The sequence below is a fragment of the Monodelphis domestica genome, chromosome 1, assembly GCF_027887165.1.
Source record: "Monodelphis domestica isolate mMonDom1 chromosome 1, mMonDom1.pri, whole genome shotgun sequence".
Classification (NCBI taxonomy): domain Eukaryota; kingdom Metazoa; phylum Chordata; class Mammalia; order Didelphimorphia; family Didelphidae; genus Monodelphis; species Monodelphis domestica.
The window spans coordinates 274,716,918-274,733,895 of NC_077227.1; the positions used below are offsets into that span (position 1 = coordinate 274,716,918).

Genomic DNA, 16,978 nt, shown 5'->3' on the forward strand with positions numbered 1-16,978 from the left:
CTTGGCTACTCTCAGCAATGTAATGATCTGGAACAATCCTGAAAGATTAGTGATGGGGAATGCTATTCACCTCTAGAGAAAGAATTGTTGGAGTCCTCTTTCAAAGTAGTGTGTTTATGGCTTTATTTGGCCAGGGTTGGTTATGTTTGAGAGTGCTCTATGACAATGACCAATATGGAAGTGTGTTTTGCATGACAATAAATATAAAATTTTAAATTAAAAAATATTTTTAAAAAAGGAAATGGAATTAGTTGTAAGGGATTTCATTGTACTGTTGTTTAAATGATTCCCCAAACCACTTCATGATGACAACAATGAAGAGAATAAAAATATTTGAACTGTAAAACTGATTTTTCATCTACTACCTCATTTATAGCAACCCTTTATCAAAGAAGTACAAGCATTTTTATTCTAATTTTCCATATAAGTAAATTATGATTGAAATTAACTGACTTGATATGGGCAGATAATATAGTTATTTAAGAACCGAAACTATAATTGAAGTCTCCTAACTCCCAAAACTTATTTCAGTAAGCCCACTCCCCCTTTGATGTGATTCTGCCTTATTACCATAGGAGAATGCCATAGGATGGTTTTTAACTCACTCCCCCCCCCCCCCAGATTCAATTAATTCCTTTGACACTAGAAAAGAAATTCTAAGTGCCCAAATTATGGTAAGGAACATGTGAGAACCAATAATCAGCTACCATGAGTAGCTAGATTGCTCAATGGATTGAGAGCCAGGTCTGGAGAAGAGAGGTCTAGGTTCAGATTTGACCTCAAATATTTCCTGGCTGTATGACTGTGGGCAAGTCACTTAATTCCCACTGCCTAGCCCTACTGCTCTTCCATCTTGAAACTAGTTCAGTCTTGATTCTAAGATGGAGGGGAAAGGTTTGATGAAGGTTTGTTTGGTTCGGGGGTTTTTTAATAGTCAGCTACTTGTGTGCTTCATTAGAAAAAGATGGACTAGCATAAGGGTCTTTGCACATTTGTTCAGTTTCCTTCAGAACTAGTCCACTAGAAATAGGATAGAAAAAAGAAAAATATGGGAGAATAACATAAATTAATCATAAGTAAAATAATCTTACCTTCATCACTAAAACCTGTAAAGGATCATCTTGTCCTTTCATATCTAGATTCATAAAAGAAGCTAATTTCTGTGTGGTATCCACCAACTTTTTCTCCAAGCTGGCTGCTTTTTGCTCTGCCTTTTCTCTTTCAACCAGCTGTATTCTGTGTAGATGAAATTAACAAGTCTTAATGGTATATATTTCTTATATGCTAAATGAAATAAATTACTTTCTCCAAAGTAGGACATTTCCATAAGAGGAATATAGATTCTTTGCTATGTAAACAGTTGAAAAATTAACCATGTGTGCAGAGAAGCTAGGAATAGCATAGGAAACACAGAGAAAAAAGATGTCCAATATAATCCTCTACAAGTAAGATAGCATAATATCTGTGTGTGTATGTGCGAATAGATGGAGAGGGATGGAAAATTAATAATATTAGCTAACCTTTATAGAGTGCTTTAAGGTTTACAAAAAAACTTTACAAATATCTCATTTTATCTTCACAAAACAACCCTGGGAGGTAGGTACTTATTATTATTCCCATTGTATAGATGAGGAAACTGAGGCACTGAGCAATAAGACTCTAGCCTTCTCAGTAGCAGCAGTGGACTGCATCCATAAAGCTAACCTTCCATTCTTTATATACTCAAACTCTGGTCTACATATTATCATCATGAACAACCAGGGGCCAACTTCTAACCATTCCTATTCCACCAATCCTTTCTTATGGCTCCAGGAAGGCAATCTACTTTTCAGCCAGTTCTGTGCCTTGAGTTGTTATGTCTTCAAAAATCTATCCCCCAGAATCTCCTCTACAAGAACCTCTGCTAGTCACTCTCTTCCCCATTTAAACTCTGACAGACTCCCTAAAGAAAAACAATTCATTTAACACAGACACAGAGAGCACCCTTGAGCTCTTGGTGAAAAAAAGTGAGTAGTAACTCACTTTCTACCTTTTTTTTCTTTTAATTTAAAATTTATATTTTAACTATATATATATATATATATATATATATATATTTATATATTTATATTTTAACTAACTAGAGGGGCTACACAATTCCAGATATGGCACTCAGGCAAATGACAAGCTACTAGAAAATGTGTTTTACTTTCAAGTGATGACTTACATGATATGTTACCTTTAATCAGTTCTACTTTTGGACTGTCACTCTTGTTTCAGACAGTGTCTCAACAACCAGACAAAATCATCTCTTTTCCCCTCCCACTGACCTTTAAGCTTATATTGATCTCTTAATCCTGATAAAAGTTTGGTTCCCAACTCAATTTTGGGCTCCTTTATTTTCTCTTCTGAAACAGTTTGGCAAATGCAAGTCTCAGAAGAAAAATCTGATTGTTGGATGGTCTGACAATAAGCAATTTGGAATTAGAAATAGGATACTGACACAATTCAAGTAACTGATTTGGACAGAATGATTTGTGGGTCTCCTCTTCCCTGAGTCTTAGGACTTCCTCAAGTAAGTAACCAGGGCTATATAATCCATACACATCTCTCTCAAAATCACAGAGAGAGAGAGAGAGAGAGAGAGAGAGAGAGAGAGAGAGAGAGAAATGATCATGGTTCTTCTTTATCCTAGCAGCAGCCTGGGTTCAGTTTCAAATCTTTTATACACAAGAAATGGAATAAATGTTTTACCTAACACTAAATTCAAAAGTGTATGTAATTTGACCTGATTTAAACTTTATGATTGTTAGTAAGTATGAGGATCTTATGAAATTAGTAAGCTGATGATGAAGCCTGTTTTGTAGAATCATGGAATTTTTAGAGATAGAAGAGACTTTAAAGTTCAATTCTCTCCTCTTACAGATAAGGAAATTTGAGTTCAGGGAGAGGAAATGGATTGCCTAAGGTCATCAAGCAAGTCAGTAGCAGGACCAAGACTCCAGGTCTTTTCCATGTTGTCCAGTAAAATTGTTAATGTATCATTCAATGTGTATACAAATTAGAAAACACCCTACCTTAGACGGTTTTCAAGTTCTACAACTCTTTCACTTAAGTCCCAGTTGCCTTTTTCAAGGTTCTGAATGCTGGCATTTTTCAAAGTCTTTATTCTGGTGGCTGAAGCATTGATTTCCTCTAGATCCCTTATATGATCTTTCAGGGACAGAATCTGGGAAGATTGTCTGGCATTATTTTCCTTGTAATTTTCTAGTTCGAATTTCATCTCTTGCAAGGAGGATTCTTTTGTGAGGATCCTGTTTTGAAGATTCCTTACCTATGTAGGAAGAGAAAATATAAAGATAGTATTAGCCTTAATACCAGAAAACTTTTAATAGTCTCCATTTGTAACTTTTAGAAATTCATGAGCAGAGAGATGTTTGTTAACAAAAATTAAACCTCCCTACATTAAAATTAAAAATGTAATGAGATCTATATATACATATATAAATACATATTAACCTTTAGTTTCCATCTTAGAATCAATACTGTGTATTGGTTCCAAGGCAGAAGAGCAGTAAGGGCTAGGAAATCGGAGTTAAGTGACTTGCCCAGGGTCACAGCTAGGAAGTATCTAAATTCAGATTTGAACCCAGGATCTCCTGTCTCTAGACCTGGATCTCTATCCAGTGAGCCACCTAGCTGCCCCCAGTAAATGATATTTCAAAAATAAAATCAGGGCATTCAGTGAGTCAATATCATTAGTGAAGTTATTCATGTTAACAAACACTAATACTACTTAGTGTGAACTAACCAGATTTCAATGGGCAGCCAGATGGCACAGTGGATAGCACTCTCAGCCAGGAATCAGGAAGACTTATTTTCCTGTGTTCAAATTAGGCCTCCAACCCTTACTGGCTGTGTGATACTGGGTAAATCACTTAACCCTGTTTTCCTCAGTTTCCTCATCTATAAAATGAGCTGGAGAAGGAAATGACAAAGCACTCTAGTATCTTTGCCAAGAAAACCCCAAATGAAGGGTTGGAGATGACTAAAAATGACAAACAATAATACTATTTGGGAATTTAGTGTTAAATGGCACTTAACACTTCTAGCATTGAAGTCCATAGCTTCTTTATCTAAGAGAGTCAATATTGAAGGGTTCCCTGGTTTAAGGAAGAAACAGAAAGAAATTACCTTTACCAAGGAGGATTAATACCTAATAAAATTTCTGCAACTCTACCTCACTTAAATCCAATTCATATGCAAATCAAGACATCATTCCATGATATAATGCCATTGAAGGACCAACAACATTAGTCAGCCGTGAATTTCCTATATCCCTCCTCTCCCTTAGATATTTCTCACTAGATCCTTCTTCCTTTTCAAACTTCTCTTTCTTCCCCTTCCCTCCTTTTCCTACCCAATAAAAGTAAGTTTCTTCTTCTCTCTCTCTCTCTTTAAAATACATGATTTAGTCTTTTCAGAGAAAGGTACCTCAGCTTCCCCCAATTAATTTCCTCTTCTATGGCCACCCCATCACCACCTACCTTTTTTTTTATTTTAGCCCCTAATCACACCCCACATTGAATAACAGAAGGACGTCCCTTCCTACTAGCATTGTCCTCTCTTGGCCCAGGTACAAGACTCGCCAAGTTCATTCTCTATGAATGGTATTAATAGATCTTGAGAGTTGGTCATTTTTCTCAAACCACACTTGAAAAGATTATTAGAACTTATCTTTGAGGAAAATTTTGACATCTCTACTTCCCTGTATCTGAGCAAATGAAGAAAGTCCTCTAAATGAAGGAAAATTGAGCTACCATTGCATTTAGTTGGTCCTTAACTATGAAACCTTAATCTAATTTTCCAGTTCAAATTTCTTTATTAGGATGAGTATGATCTTGAGAACTAGTAAGAGAGGAGAAAGAAAGACAAATTTACTTTTACTTGACATTGTGAAAGGACATTTGCTTTATAACCAGAAAAAGGTCAGGAACATTTTGTTACTGGAAGAAATTGCATCAATTACAAGCATTGTAATGCCTAACAGGAAAGGCCACCTGAGGACTGGGAGCTTTGAGCTAAAGATTTTTACTTTTAGAATGCTTTCAGGGAAAGAATAAGGAGGGTGCCTATTCTGTCTTAGAAATCTAGTAGAAAAATAAAATGACCTAAAAACTTCTATGTGGTTATGATATGCACCAAACAGATTTTATGTTAATATTCTATCAACATAAGAAAAAGTGGCATTTGCATAATACTTAAACTTTGCAAAACACTTTATATACCTCCTCTCACAGGACTCTCCTGGGAAATAACTATAGTCATTATCATCCCCATTTTATAGATAAGGAAACTGAAGGTATAAGTTGTTTAGGTGGCATGCCAATGGTCACACAGCTATGCATCAGTGACAGGATTTGAACCCAGGTCTTCTACCTACTCTACCATGCTTTCTTAACCTATTAAAGAAAGTTTATGGAGAAGAAAGAATTGTGTATGTACTCTAGGAATTTATAATCCAAAAGATCTGAAAACATTTAATATATTTCCCTAAATCAATTTACAAAGGTATCTTTCCCTGAAAAATACTTAGCGCAAGTGCTTCTTAGGGATCACCTACAATGGCACACCCTTGTAGAATATTGGAACAAGAACAAGAGATATGCATTCAGAGAGTTAAATGAGAGTTATAATTACAATCTGACCAGGAAAGAACATGCCTATTCCTATGGAAATCACCATAAAGTTCAACTTTGTCACAACTAGTCATATCTTTGAGCTCTAACATGTATACAACATACAATATTTTAAGTGCCTTACAAATACAATGTGAGCCCAAAGTTATGCTTTGAGACCTCATTTTTCTCTTACCTTGCCATAAGAGGGGTGTCCAACACTTCTCAACTCTAGGCATTGTAATTAAAAATATGCCCTGATACCTTTATCAGATAAGAATTTCTTCTTGATTGAGTTACAGAATCAATCAAAGATGTAAACTTAGTGTGAATAATGCCTATTGAATCCATCATAGGGATAGAGTTGTTACAAATTCAGTGAAACCAGATAAACTAGACAAGAAATGTTTTAATTGGTTGTAGAAAATCAACCTGCCTCTGTGGGGTTTTGATAATAAATTAATTAATTAAACATTTAAAAAGTTAAATCAGAGACTTCTGTGTAAGCATGGCAGCAGTCTAGACAAGGGAAGCTTCCTCTCCTCAACTGATTTAGACTACCTCAAAAGACCCAAAAAAACCAAATTCATAAGAATGAAGGGATTCTAAAGTAGGGCACAGAATTGAAGGTATGTGGGATTTGGGCATTTCCACACTATAAGGAGATGAAAAAGCTCCCACCCAAATGTGAGCTGATCTACCCTCCCCCACCCCATCTATGGAACCAGAGTCAGAACCAGAACACACCAGGATCAGCGAGTGAGCAAGGGGCACCTCTAGAGTGAGCAAGGGGCACCTCTAGAGTAAGTAAGGGACACCTCTACGTCTTCGGAGCTGACTAACCACCAAGGACATACCCCTGAGAGCAGCTACACCTGAAACCCTGGCAGTTTGGGGGGTGCAGACCACGGGCACTCCCTGGAAGGTGGTGTGGCCCAGGGAAGGGCAGCAAACAGCTAAAGCTGCAGAAATTTGAGAGCAAATTGTGCCCAGGAGCCTCAAACTCCCTCCACCAAAAAAAAAAAAGGCATTGACCCTGGAAAATTTTTATGGAGGAAACACCCAGGTTACAGAGGAAATACAGGAGGAAATTCAAATAAACCCAAAACCTTATTAAAAAATGGAAATTGTCCACAAGATCTTGAAGAATTCATATTGGAGCTTCTCAAAAAGATGGAAGCCTGCTGGCAAGAAAAGTGGGAAATAGTTCAAAGAGAAAATAAGTCTGAAGGACAAGAACACCCAATTGGAGAAACAGCTGGAAGCCACGAAAAGCAGGACAGACAAAACCGAAAAGGAAAATCAAAAGATTAAAGCAGAAAACCAAAAGATCACACAAGACCTGGCAGCTTCCACACTAAAGGACTGCAAGGCCTAGAACATGATATTCAGAAAGGCAAGAGAATTGGGTCTTCAACCAAGAATCACCTATCCATCAAAACTGACTATATACTTCCAGGGGAAAGAATTCATTCATTGTCATTCAATGTCATTCAAGTCATTCAATGAAATAGAATATTTCCAAGTATTTGTAAAGAAAAGACCAGAACTAAGTGGAAAGTTGGATATCCAAATACAAAGATCAAGAGAAACATGAAAAGGTAAATAATAGAGGGAAAAGAGGGGAAATGGTTTTTTTTTATTCAAATTCTCTTCTTTAAGGACTACAATTAGATCAAATTATATGTGTGTGTGTGCATATATATACTAATATATGAGGAAAATGTTATTTGTGACTCTCATAAATTATATTCATCATTATTGTAATTAGAAGAATCATACACAGGAAGATATTGGGGCATTCAGGGCTATAACCTAATATGCAAAAAAAAGAAAAAGGAAGGGGGGAATCAAAGATGCCACCAAGAGATACTTGAAGAAATAAAATAAATTGGATAATCTTTATCACACAAAGATACACATGGGAAGGGGGGGGAAGAATACTCTTATAAGAAGGAGAGAGAGTGCTAATAAGTAATACTTAAACCTTACTCTCAGTGAAATCAATTCAGAGAGGGAAGAGCATTTAGATCCATTGGGATCTTGAATTCTATATTATCCTACAGGATAAATGAGAAGGGAAACCTAAGGAGTGGGAGGGGGAGGGAGTACAAACAGGGAAGGAAGGAGGGGGAAACTTAACAGACCCTAAAAAAACAAGAAGCAAAGAAAAAAGGGAGGGACCAGAAAGGGAAGCATATTAAGGGAGGGGATTAGGGGGATTGACTAAAAGGAAACCACTGGTTTAAAAGGATATAACAAAATAAGAAAGGACAGAACTAGGAGAGGATATCAAAATGCTAGGGAATTCACAAATGACAATCATAACTTTGAATGTGAATGGGATAAACTCACCCATAAAACGTAGACAAATAGGAGGGTGGATTATCCAAAATCCTACCATATGTTGTCTACAAGAAACACACCTGAGGTGGGTAGATACTCACAAGGTCAGAATTAAAGGTTGGAGCAAGACCTATTGGGCTTCAACTGATAGAAAGAAGGAAGGAGTTGCAATCATGATATCTGACAAAGCCAAAGTAAAAATAGATCGGATTAAAAGGGATAGGGAAGGTAAATACATCCTGATAAAAGACAATGAGGAAATATCACTAATCAACATGTATGCACCAAATGGTATAGCATGCAAATTTCTAAAGGAGAAACTAGTAGAATTGAAGGAGGTAATAGATAGTAAAACTATACTAGTGGGAGACCTGAACCTACCACTATCAAATTTAGATAAATCAAATCAAAAAATAAATAAGAGGTAAAAAATGTGAATGAAATCTTAGAAAAATTAGAGTTAACAGATATATGGAGAAAAATAAATAGGGATAAAAAGGAATACACCTTCTTTTCAGCAGCACATGGTATATTCACAAAGATTGACCGTGTACTAGGTCATAAAAACATGGCAAACAAATGCAGAAAAGCAGAAATAACAAATGCAACCTTTTCAGATCATAAGGCAATAAAAATAATGATCACTAAGGGTACATGGAGAGCCAAATCAAAAATTAAACTCTATGGGATGCAGTCAAAGCAGTACTCAGGGGAAAATTGATATCCTTGAGTTCATATATTAACAAATTAGAGAGGGCAGAGGTCAATGAATTGGACATGCAAATCAAAAAACTTGAAAGCAAACAAATTAAAAAACCCCAGAAGAAAACTAAATTAGAGATCCTAAAAATTAAGGGAGAAATTAATAAAATCAAAAGTGATAGAACTATTGAACTAATAAATAAGACTAGAAGCTGGTATTTTGAAAAAAAAACAAACAAAATAGACAAAGTACTGGTCAATCTAATTTTAAAAAAGGAAAGAAGAAAACCAAATTAACAGTATCATAGATGAAAAGGGAGAGCTCACCTCCAATGAAGAGGAAATTAAGGAAATCATTAAAAACTATTTCATCTAATTATATAGCAATAAATATGTCAATCCAGGTGATATGAAGGAATATTTACAAAAATATAAATTGCCTAGATTAACAGAAGAAGAAATAGAATTCTTAAATAATCCCATATCAGAAAAAGAAATTGAACAGGCCATCAAAGAACTCCCTAAGAAAAAATCCCCAGGGCCTGATGGATTCACAAGTGAATTCTATCAAACATTCAAAGAACAGCTAATCCCAATGCTATACAAACTATTTGACATAATAAACAAAGAGGGAGTTCTACCAAATTCCTTTTATGACACAAATATGGTACTGATTCCAATGCCAGGCAGATCAAAAAGAGAGAAAGAAAACTCCAAAAACCAATCTCCTTAATGAACATAGATGCAAAAATCTTAAATAGGATACTAGCAAAGAGACTCCAGCAAGTGATCAGGAGGGTTAATCACTATGATCAGATGGGATTTATACCAGGAATGCAAGGATGGATCAATATCAGGAAAACCATCCACATAATTGACCATATCAACAAGCAAATCAACAAAAATCACATGATTATCTCAATAGACGCAGAAAGGTTTTGTACAAACAAATCCAATGTAACCAAAATTAGAAGGGAAATAAACTGGGAAAAAATCTTCATAACAAAAACCTCTGACAAGGATCTAATTACTCAAACGTACAAAGAGCTAAACCAATTGTACAAAAAAGCAAGCCATTCTCCAATTGATAAATGGACAAGGGACATGAATAGGCAATTTTCAAAGAAATCAAAACCATTAATAAGCACATGAAAAAGTGCTCTAAATCTCTAATAATCAGAGAGATGCAAATCAAAACAACTCTGAGGTACCACCTCACACCTAGCAGATTGGCTAACATGACAGCAAAGGAAAGTAATAATGAATGCTGGAGGGGATGTGGCAAAGTAGGGACATTAATGCATGGTGGAGTTGTGAATTGATCCAACCATTCTGGAGGGCAATTTGGAACTATGCCCAAAGGGCACTAAAAGACTGTCTGCTCTTTGACCCAGCCATAGCACTGCTGGGTTTGTACCCCAAAGAGATAATAAGGAAAAAGACATGTATAAGAATATTCATAGCTGGACTCTTTGTGGTGGCAAAAAATTGGAAAATGAGAGGATGCCCTTCAACTGGGGAATGGCTGAACAAATTGTGGTATCTGTTCATAATGGAATACTATTGTGCTCAAAGGAATAATGAAGTGGAGGAATTCCATGGGAACTGGAACAACCTCCAGGAAGTGATTCAGAGCAAAAGGAGCAGAGCCAGGAGAACATTGTACACAGAGATGGATACACTGTGGTACAATCAAATGTAATGGACTTCTCCATTAGTGACAATGCAGTGATCCAAAACAACTTGGAGGAATCTATGAGAAAGAAGACTATCCACATTCAGAGGGAAAACTGTGGAAGTAAAAACACCAAAGAAAAATAGCTGCTTGATTACATGGGTCAAGGGGATATGGCAGGGGATGTAGACTCTAAATGAACATCCTAATGCAAACACCAACAACATGGAAGTGGGTTCTGATCAAGGACACATGTAATTCCCAGTGGAATTGTGTGTCGGCTATGGGAGGGATGAGGAGGGGAAGAAGGAATAGAAAATGATTTTTATAACAAAGAAATAATGTTTGAAATTGACCAAATTTAAAAAAAAAAAGCTAAATCAGAATTCAACATTCCCAGTATCAGGCCACATTGGTGATCAAAAAGTTTTGCTTGATCTCTTGTCAGGGCTCTTGGAGGGGAAGGGAGATGGAGACCAGAGGGTACCCTTGTTAGTTCCAAAAGAATGGAGGAGATGGATGGACTTTCTTATTGTGGTTGGTGGTCATATCCCCAGACAACAGGGACTGATGGCTGCATCAAACATTAGGAGCCAAGGACAAAGTAGACACAGCAAGGAAAGATAATCTTAGGTCTCTACATGGGCACTGACCCCTAGAACCCAGCAGAGACCCAAACCCACCAAAGGGGAGTTTCAGGAGGACTGCACAAAGGGAGAAAATTCACCAGGGACTATGTTACCCACCCCTTTGTCATGTGTTCTTTAAGTTTGAACCCACTTTTCCCTGGGCTTCATATATGTTTATGGGGAAATGACCTGGCTTTTTGCAGTAGGATGGTTTTGTACCAACTGTTCTTACTATATAGCACTTTAATAAATATAACTTTCTCTAAATGAATTAACTCTGGCTAATTGATAATTAACAGGAGAAGCACACTGGAAGGGAGCAATCATATTACAAAACCATCCCATTGGAGTTACTCTTAGGACCCTAGGAGAAAATTAGTTTACCGCCCTTTGGGGACCTACATAAGAAGGAGTTAGAACAGTGAGTCTGGCAACATAGCAAAGGCAGAGAAGCTACATTGCTATAGTATTGATGAAAGCTATTCAAAGATAGAGCACCATAGTTGTATCCTGGCCATGCCTCATTTTATGGATGTACATTACCAACATAGCTTCCATTCCACAATGGCACCAGTATTATCATCAAGCTTTCCTTAAGGACATATTGGTCCTGTGGTTTCTGTTTTTAATAATCCTTTTTGTTCATGACAGTGATATTTTTGTAATTCTGAAGTTCTGTAACCCTCCTTCATGGTTTTAAATGTTTCAGAGTTCCTAATTTTATTTTAATTAATTAATTACCATAGCATTTATATTTATAAATAATAATTTAATTAATAATTAGTTAATAATTATTAAGAAGTTTTTATGTTTGATCTGAACTTGATAGAATGGATGCAGGTTAATACCTAACATATACCATTTGGACTAAGGTAGACAAGTTCAGGTATTCTTTTTTATTTTAAACCCTTACCTTCTATTTAGAATAAATACTACATATTGGTTCCAAGGAAGAGAGGTAAGGACTAGGCAATGGGGGTTAAGTGACTTGCCCAGCATCGCACAGCTAGGAAGTGTCTGCAATAAGATTTGAACCAGGGTTTCCAACTCAGGGCCTGAAATTCAGTTCTTCTGAAGAATTCAGCTAATAAGGGAACAAATTGTCCAACTGTTTGATTATTTTTTTAACAATTTAACAAAAAAAAATTATTTTTTATTTGGTCATTTCCAAACATTATTCATTGGAAACAAAGATCATTTTCTTTTCTTCCCTCTCCCCCCCCCCCACCTCTCCCATAGCCGACGTGCGATTTCACTGGGTATCACATGTGTTCTTGATTCCAACCCATTTCCATGTTGTTGGTATCTGCATTAGAGTGTTCATTTAGAGTCTCTCCTCAGTCATATCCCCTCCACCCCTGCAGTCAAGCAGTTGCTTTTCATCGGTGTTTTTACTCCCACAGTTTATCCTCTGCTTGTGGATAGTGTTTTTTAGATCCCTGCAGATTGTTCAGGGACACTGCATTGACACCAATGGAGAGGTCCATTACCTTCAATTGTACCACAGTGTGTTTGTCTCTGTGTACAATGTTCTCCTGGTTCTGCTCCTCTTGTTCTGCATCACTTCCAGGAGGTTGTTCCAGGCTCCATGGAATTCCCCCACTTTATCATTCCTTTGAGCACAATAGTATTCCATCACCAACATATACCACAATTTTTTCAGCCATTCCCCAATTGAAGGGCATCCCCTCATTTTCCAATTTTTGGCCACCACAAAGAGCACAGCTATAAATATTCTTGTACAAGTCTTTTTCCTTATTATCTCTTTGGGGTACAAACCTAGCAGTGCTATGGCTGGATCAAAGGGCAGACAGTCTCTTATCACCCTTTGGGCATAGTTCCAAATTGTCCTCCAGAATGGTTGGATCAATTCACAACTCCACCAGCAATGAATTAATGTCCCTACTTTGCCACATCCCCTCCAGCATTCATTACTTTCCTTTGCTGTCATGTTAGCAAATCTGCTAGGTGTGAGGTTGATTATTTTTTTAAACTACTTAGAGATTTGGGGATTTAAGTTTAAGCCTGTCATGACCAAAATTTCCTCAAAATAGACCCTAGTGCAATGATGGTGAATCTACGGTAAACAATGGCACACAGAGTGCTTTCTGTGGGCACTCAGCCACCCTCCCCCACCAAAATTTCATTACTAGATAGGCAGAGAGACTCAGGTGGAGCTTTTCTCCTCCCCCTCTGCACCCTACCTGATGACATTTTTTCACATCCTCTGCCCCTCTGCCCAGCAGTCCAATGGGAGCCCACAGGAGGTAAGGTTGGTGGCTCATAGGCTGCAGAGCTGGAGGGGAGCAAAATGTTCATACTCCCTCCCCCTCTCTACATGTGCCTCTCATCACCTGCCCCTCTGCTCAGCAGTCCAATGGGAGTGCTTTCTCCTTCTCCTGAGTGGGGTAAGGAGGGAGCACAGCATGTGGTCTCTGGGGTGGGGGGCAGGGCATTTGTTGGGGGGGCAGGGCCCAACACTCCATCTCTAAAAGGTTCTCCATCACTGTCCTAGAGATATCTAATAATAATGATGATGATAATTACCATTTATATAATAATTTAAGGTTTGCAAAGCACTTTGCCAAATATTAATATATTTTATCCACACAACAATTCTGAGAGGAAGCTGCTATTATTTCCCCCATTTTACAAATGAGGAAACTGAGACAAACAAAAGTTAAATGACTCGTCCAGGGACAAAAGATAGTAAGCTTGTGAGACTACTTCAGTTCAGGTTTTCCTGACCCCCAAAACAGGATTTTATTTACTGAGTCTCAATTATCTAGTTGTTTCTTGCACTCCATCCCCCCACAGGGGGACGTGGCAGCTCTCTTGACTATCATTCTCTTAAATGTATTGTCTTCCCCACTAGAATGTAAACTCCTTGAATGTTATGCTTGTTTTTATTTCTATCCCCCGTGCCTAGCATTTAATAAATGATTTTTCGTTTCTTCCATTACTACATTTCACCATTTTGTGAAACAATACAATTTTATTTTTCATCATTCTTCCCCATTTTATAAACTCTAAAATGGTATTGCATGTGTCTGCAATAAGTTTTTTTAACCCCTAAAAAAGGAACAGTTCCAAGGCACAATAGAGGTAAGGGCTAGGTAGTGGGGTTAAATGACTTGCCCAGAGTCACACAGGTAGGAAGTGTCTGAGGCCAAATTCAAACCCAAGATCTTCCACCTCCAGGCCTGACTCTCCATCCACTGGGCCACCTAGTTGCCCCTGCAATTTGTTTCTTACTGGTAAAGAGATGAAGTATTTGCTCTCTGTGATGGTATCTGGACTCTTTTGGTTTCTTGCTTAGGATAGTTGTTTTGCATTATGTTGTCTCTAAGCAATGGTAATAAAGTCAATGCCATCTCTTATTTTCAGATTTGATAGCTTGTTTAAACAAATTCTCGTCTTTATCCTTTCTCCTGATTTTGTATTGACTTTGCTTTTGCTCTAAACAATCAATGTTATGACTAAACATAGATAGCTGATTTGAAATAGTTCCTAAATTGGTAACCAGACATTGCCTGTGCATTTATCTTAATTATATCTTTAATCCGTTTTGGATTTTCCAGTCAAAATCAGGAAGGAAAAGACTAAAAAAGAGTAAGGCTCTTTATAAACCCCAAAACAAAGAAATACTGAGAAGAAAAGCAGCTTTTAAAAATACTCCTACAATATGAATAGGCAATTTTCAGATAAAGAAATCAAAACTATTAATAAGCATGTGAAAAAGTGTTCTAAATCTCTTATAATCAGAGAGATGCAAATCAAAACAACTCTGAGGTATCACCTCACACCCAGCAGATTGGCTAACATGACAGCAATGGAAAGTAATAAATGCTGGAGGGGATGTGGCAAAGTTGGGACATTAATTCTTTGCTGGTGGAGTTGTGAATTGATCCAACCATTCTGGAGTGCAATTTGGAACTGTGCCCAAAGGGTGCTAAAAAAACTGCCTGCCCTTTGATCCAGTCATAGAACTGCTGGGTTTAAACCCCAAAGAGATAATAAGGAAAAAGACTTGTACAAGAATATTCATAGCTGTGCTCTTTGTGGTGGCCAAAAATTGGAAAATGAGGGGATGCCCTTCAATTGGGGAATGACTGAACAAATTGTGGTATATGTTGGTGATGGAATACTATTGTGCTCAAAGGAATGATAAAGTGGGGGAATTCCATGGAGACTGGAACAACCTCCTGGAAGTGATGCAGAGTGAAAGGAGCAGAACCAGGAGAACACTGTACACAGAGACTGATACACTGTGGCATGATCAAATGTAATGGACTTCTCCATTAGTGGCAATGCAGTGATCCTGAACAACCCAGAGGGATCTACAAGAAAGAACACTATCTACATTCAGAGGAAAAACTGTGGGAGTAGAAACACAGAAGAAAAACAAGTGCTTGATTACATGGGTCGATGGGGATATGATTGGGGATATAGACTCTAAATAAGCATCCTAGTGCAAATATCAACAACATGGAAATAGATTCTGATCAAGGATGCATGTAAAACCCAGTGGAATTGTGCATGGGCTACGGGAAGGGTGGGGGGAGAGGAGGGGAAGAATATGATTCTTGTAACCAAGGAATAATGTTCTAAATTGACTAAATAAAAAAATTTAAATACCCCTACAAAAGAATAAAAATCAAACAAAACTGAAAAATGGGGAGGGGGCTGATACAGCTTTTTTAATGGAGCCATGGAAACAACTAAAATGATAGAAAGAAAAAAATAGATGGAGAAAGAACTAAAACACAATAATCCAAGACTTTAAATGGATACATTATTCATTTAAGTAAATTAACCCAAAATTAACACTGAAAAGAAAATCTGAAGACCAAATTAAAGAAGTGCTTGTAAAAATCAAAAGTCATGAGAATTACTGAAGTTAAAAATAAAGATTTTTGGAAAAATTACAAAGAAATATTCAACCTTAGTCAGTTTCTCAAATTAGTAAAGTGAGTTTGCTCTGCTGACATGGGTATGGAGTCCTCCAAAATGTTCAATTTGGGACCTAATGACCCTGTCAAATACCACTCAATATGTCATTCAAAGGAGTCTGATATTGATTTTGCATTCATTTAAAAAAATATAAAATACCATGGAACTACAATCAGGATCACGCAGAACCCACTGGCTTCTACATTAAAGGATCAGAAGGCATGGAATATGATATTGAGGAAGGTGGAAGATCTGGGTTTGCAACCCAGAGTCACCTCTCCAGCAAAATTTAGTATATTCTTTCAGGGAGAAAAAATGATCATTCAAGAAAATAGAAGATTTCAACAAGCATTTAAGTGTCTGATACATGTCAATAATTGTGCTGAGTGCTGAAGCTACAAAAATAAAAAATAATCCATTCCTGTAAGGATTTTACATTCTACTGGATTTTTCATGATGTTATCTAAACCAAAATAAGATTATAAAAAAACCAAATTATAATTATGCTCCATAAAATTACACAGATTATAGCAGGATAGTATAGAGGCATTACTTTATATCATATCACATTATTTTATATTATTACATTTATTTTACTTTGTTATACCATCTAATAAACTTATTTATTTTCTTATTTTTTAAACCCTTACTTGCCATCTTAGAATCAATCATGAATATTGGTTCCAAGGCAAAGGATTTGTAAGGGCTATATAATGGGGATTAAGTGACTTGCCTAGGGTTACACAGCCAGGAAGTATCTGAGATCACATTTGAACCCAGGACCTCCTATTTCTGGGCCTGACTCTCTACCACCTAGCTATCCTATCCTCTTTTAAATTAAAAAAAAAAAACAACCTTACCTTCTTTCTTACTATCAATTTTAAAAAAGAAAAGCAGCAAGGACTAGGCAATTGGGGTAAAGTTCAGGGTCACACAGTTAGGAAGTATCTAGAGGTGTGCTTTGAACCCAGCTTCTCTCGACTCCAGACCTGTCATTCTATCCTTTGTCCTACCTA

At 37.0% G+C, this 16,978-nt stretch overlaps 1 protein-coding gene across 5 annotated transcripts in view; it reads right to left on the bottom strand.

Moving 5' to 3' along the window:
- The window catches only part of LOC100027601 (coiled-coil domain-containing protein 170-like), a 61,691-nt gene that overhangs the window by 18,612 nt on the left and 26,101 nt on the right, over positions 1-16,978 (bottom strand). For all 5 annotated transcript variants that reach the window (XM_056810878.1, XM_056810877.1, XM_001377815.4 and 2 more), the window contains 2 exons: positions 3,057-3,313; positions 1,092-1,236 (listed from right to left, as the gene is read on the bottom strand). In XM_056810878.1, the coding sequence (XP_056666856.1) occupies positions 1,092-1,236; positions 3,057-3,313 (402 nt within the window). The remainder of the gene's footprint in view (positions 1-1,091; positions 1,237-3,056; positions 3,314-16,978) is intronic.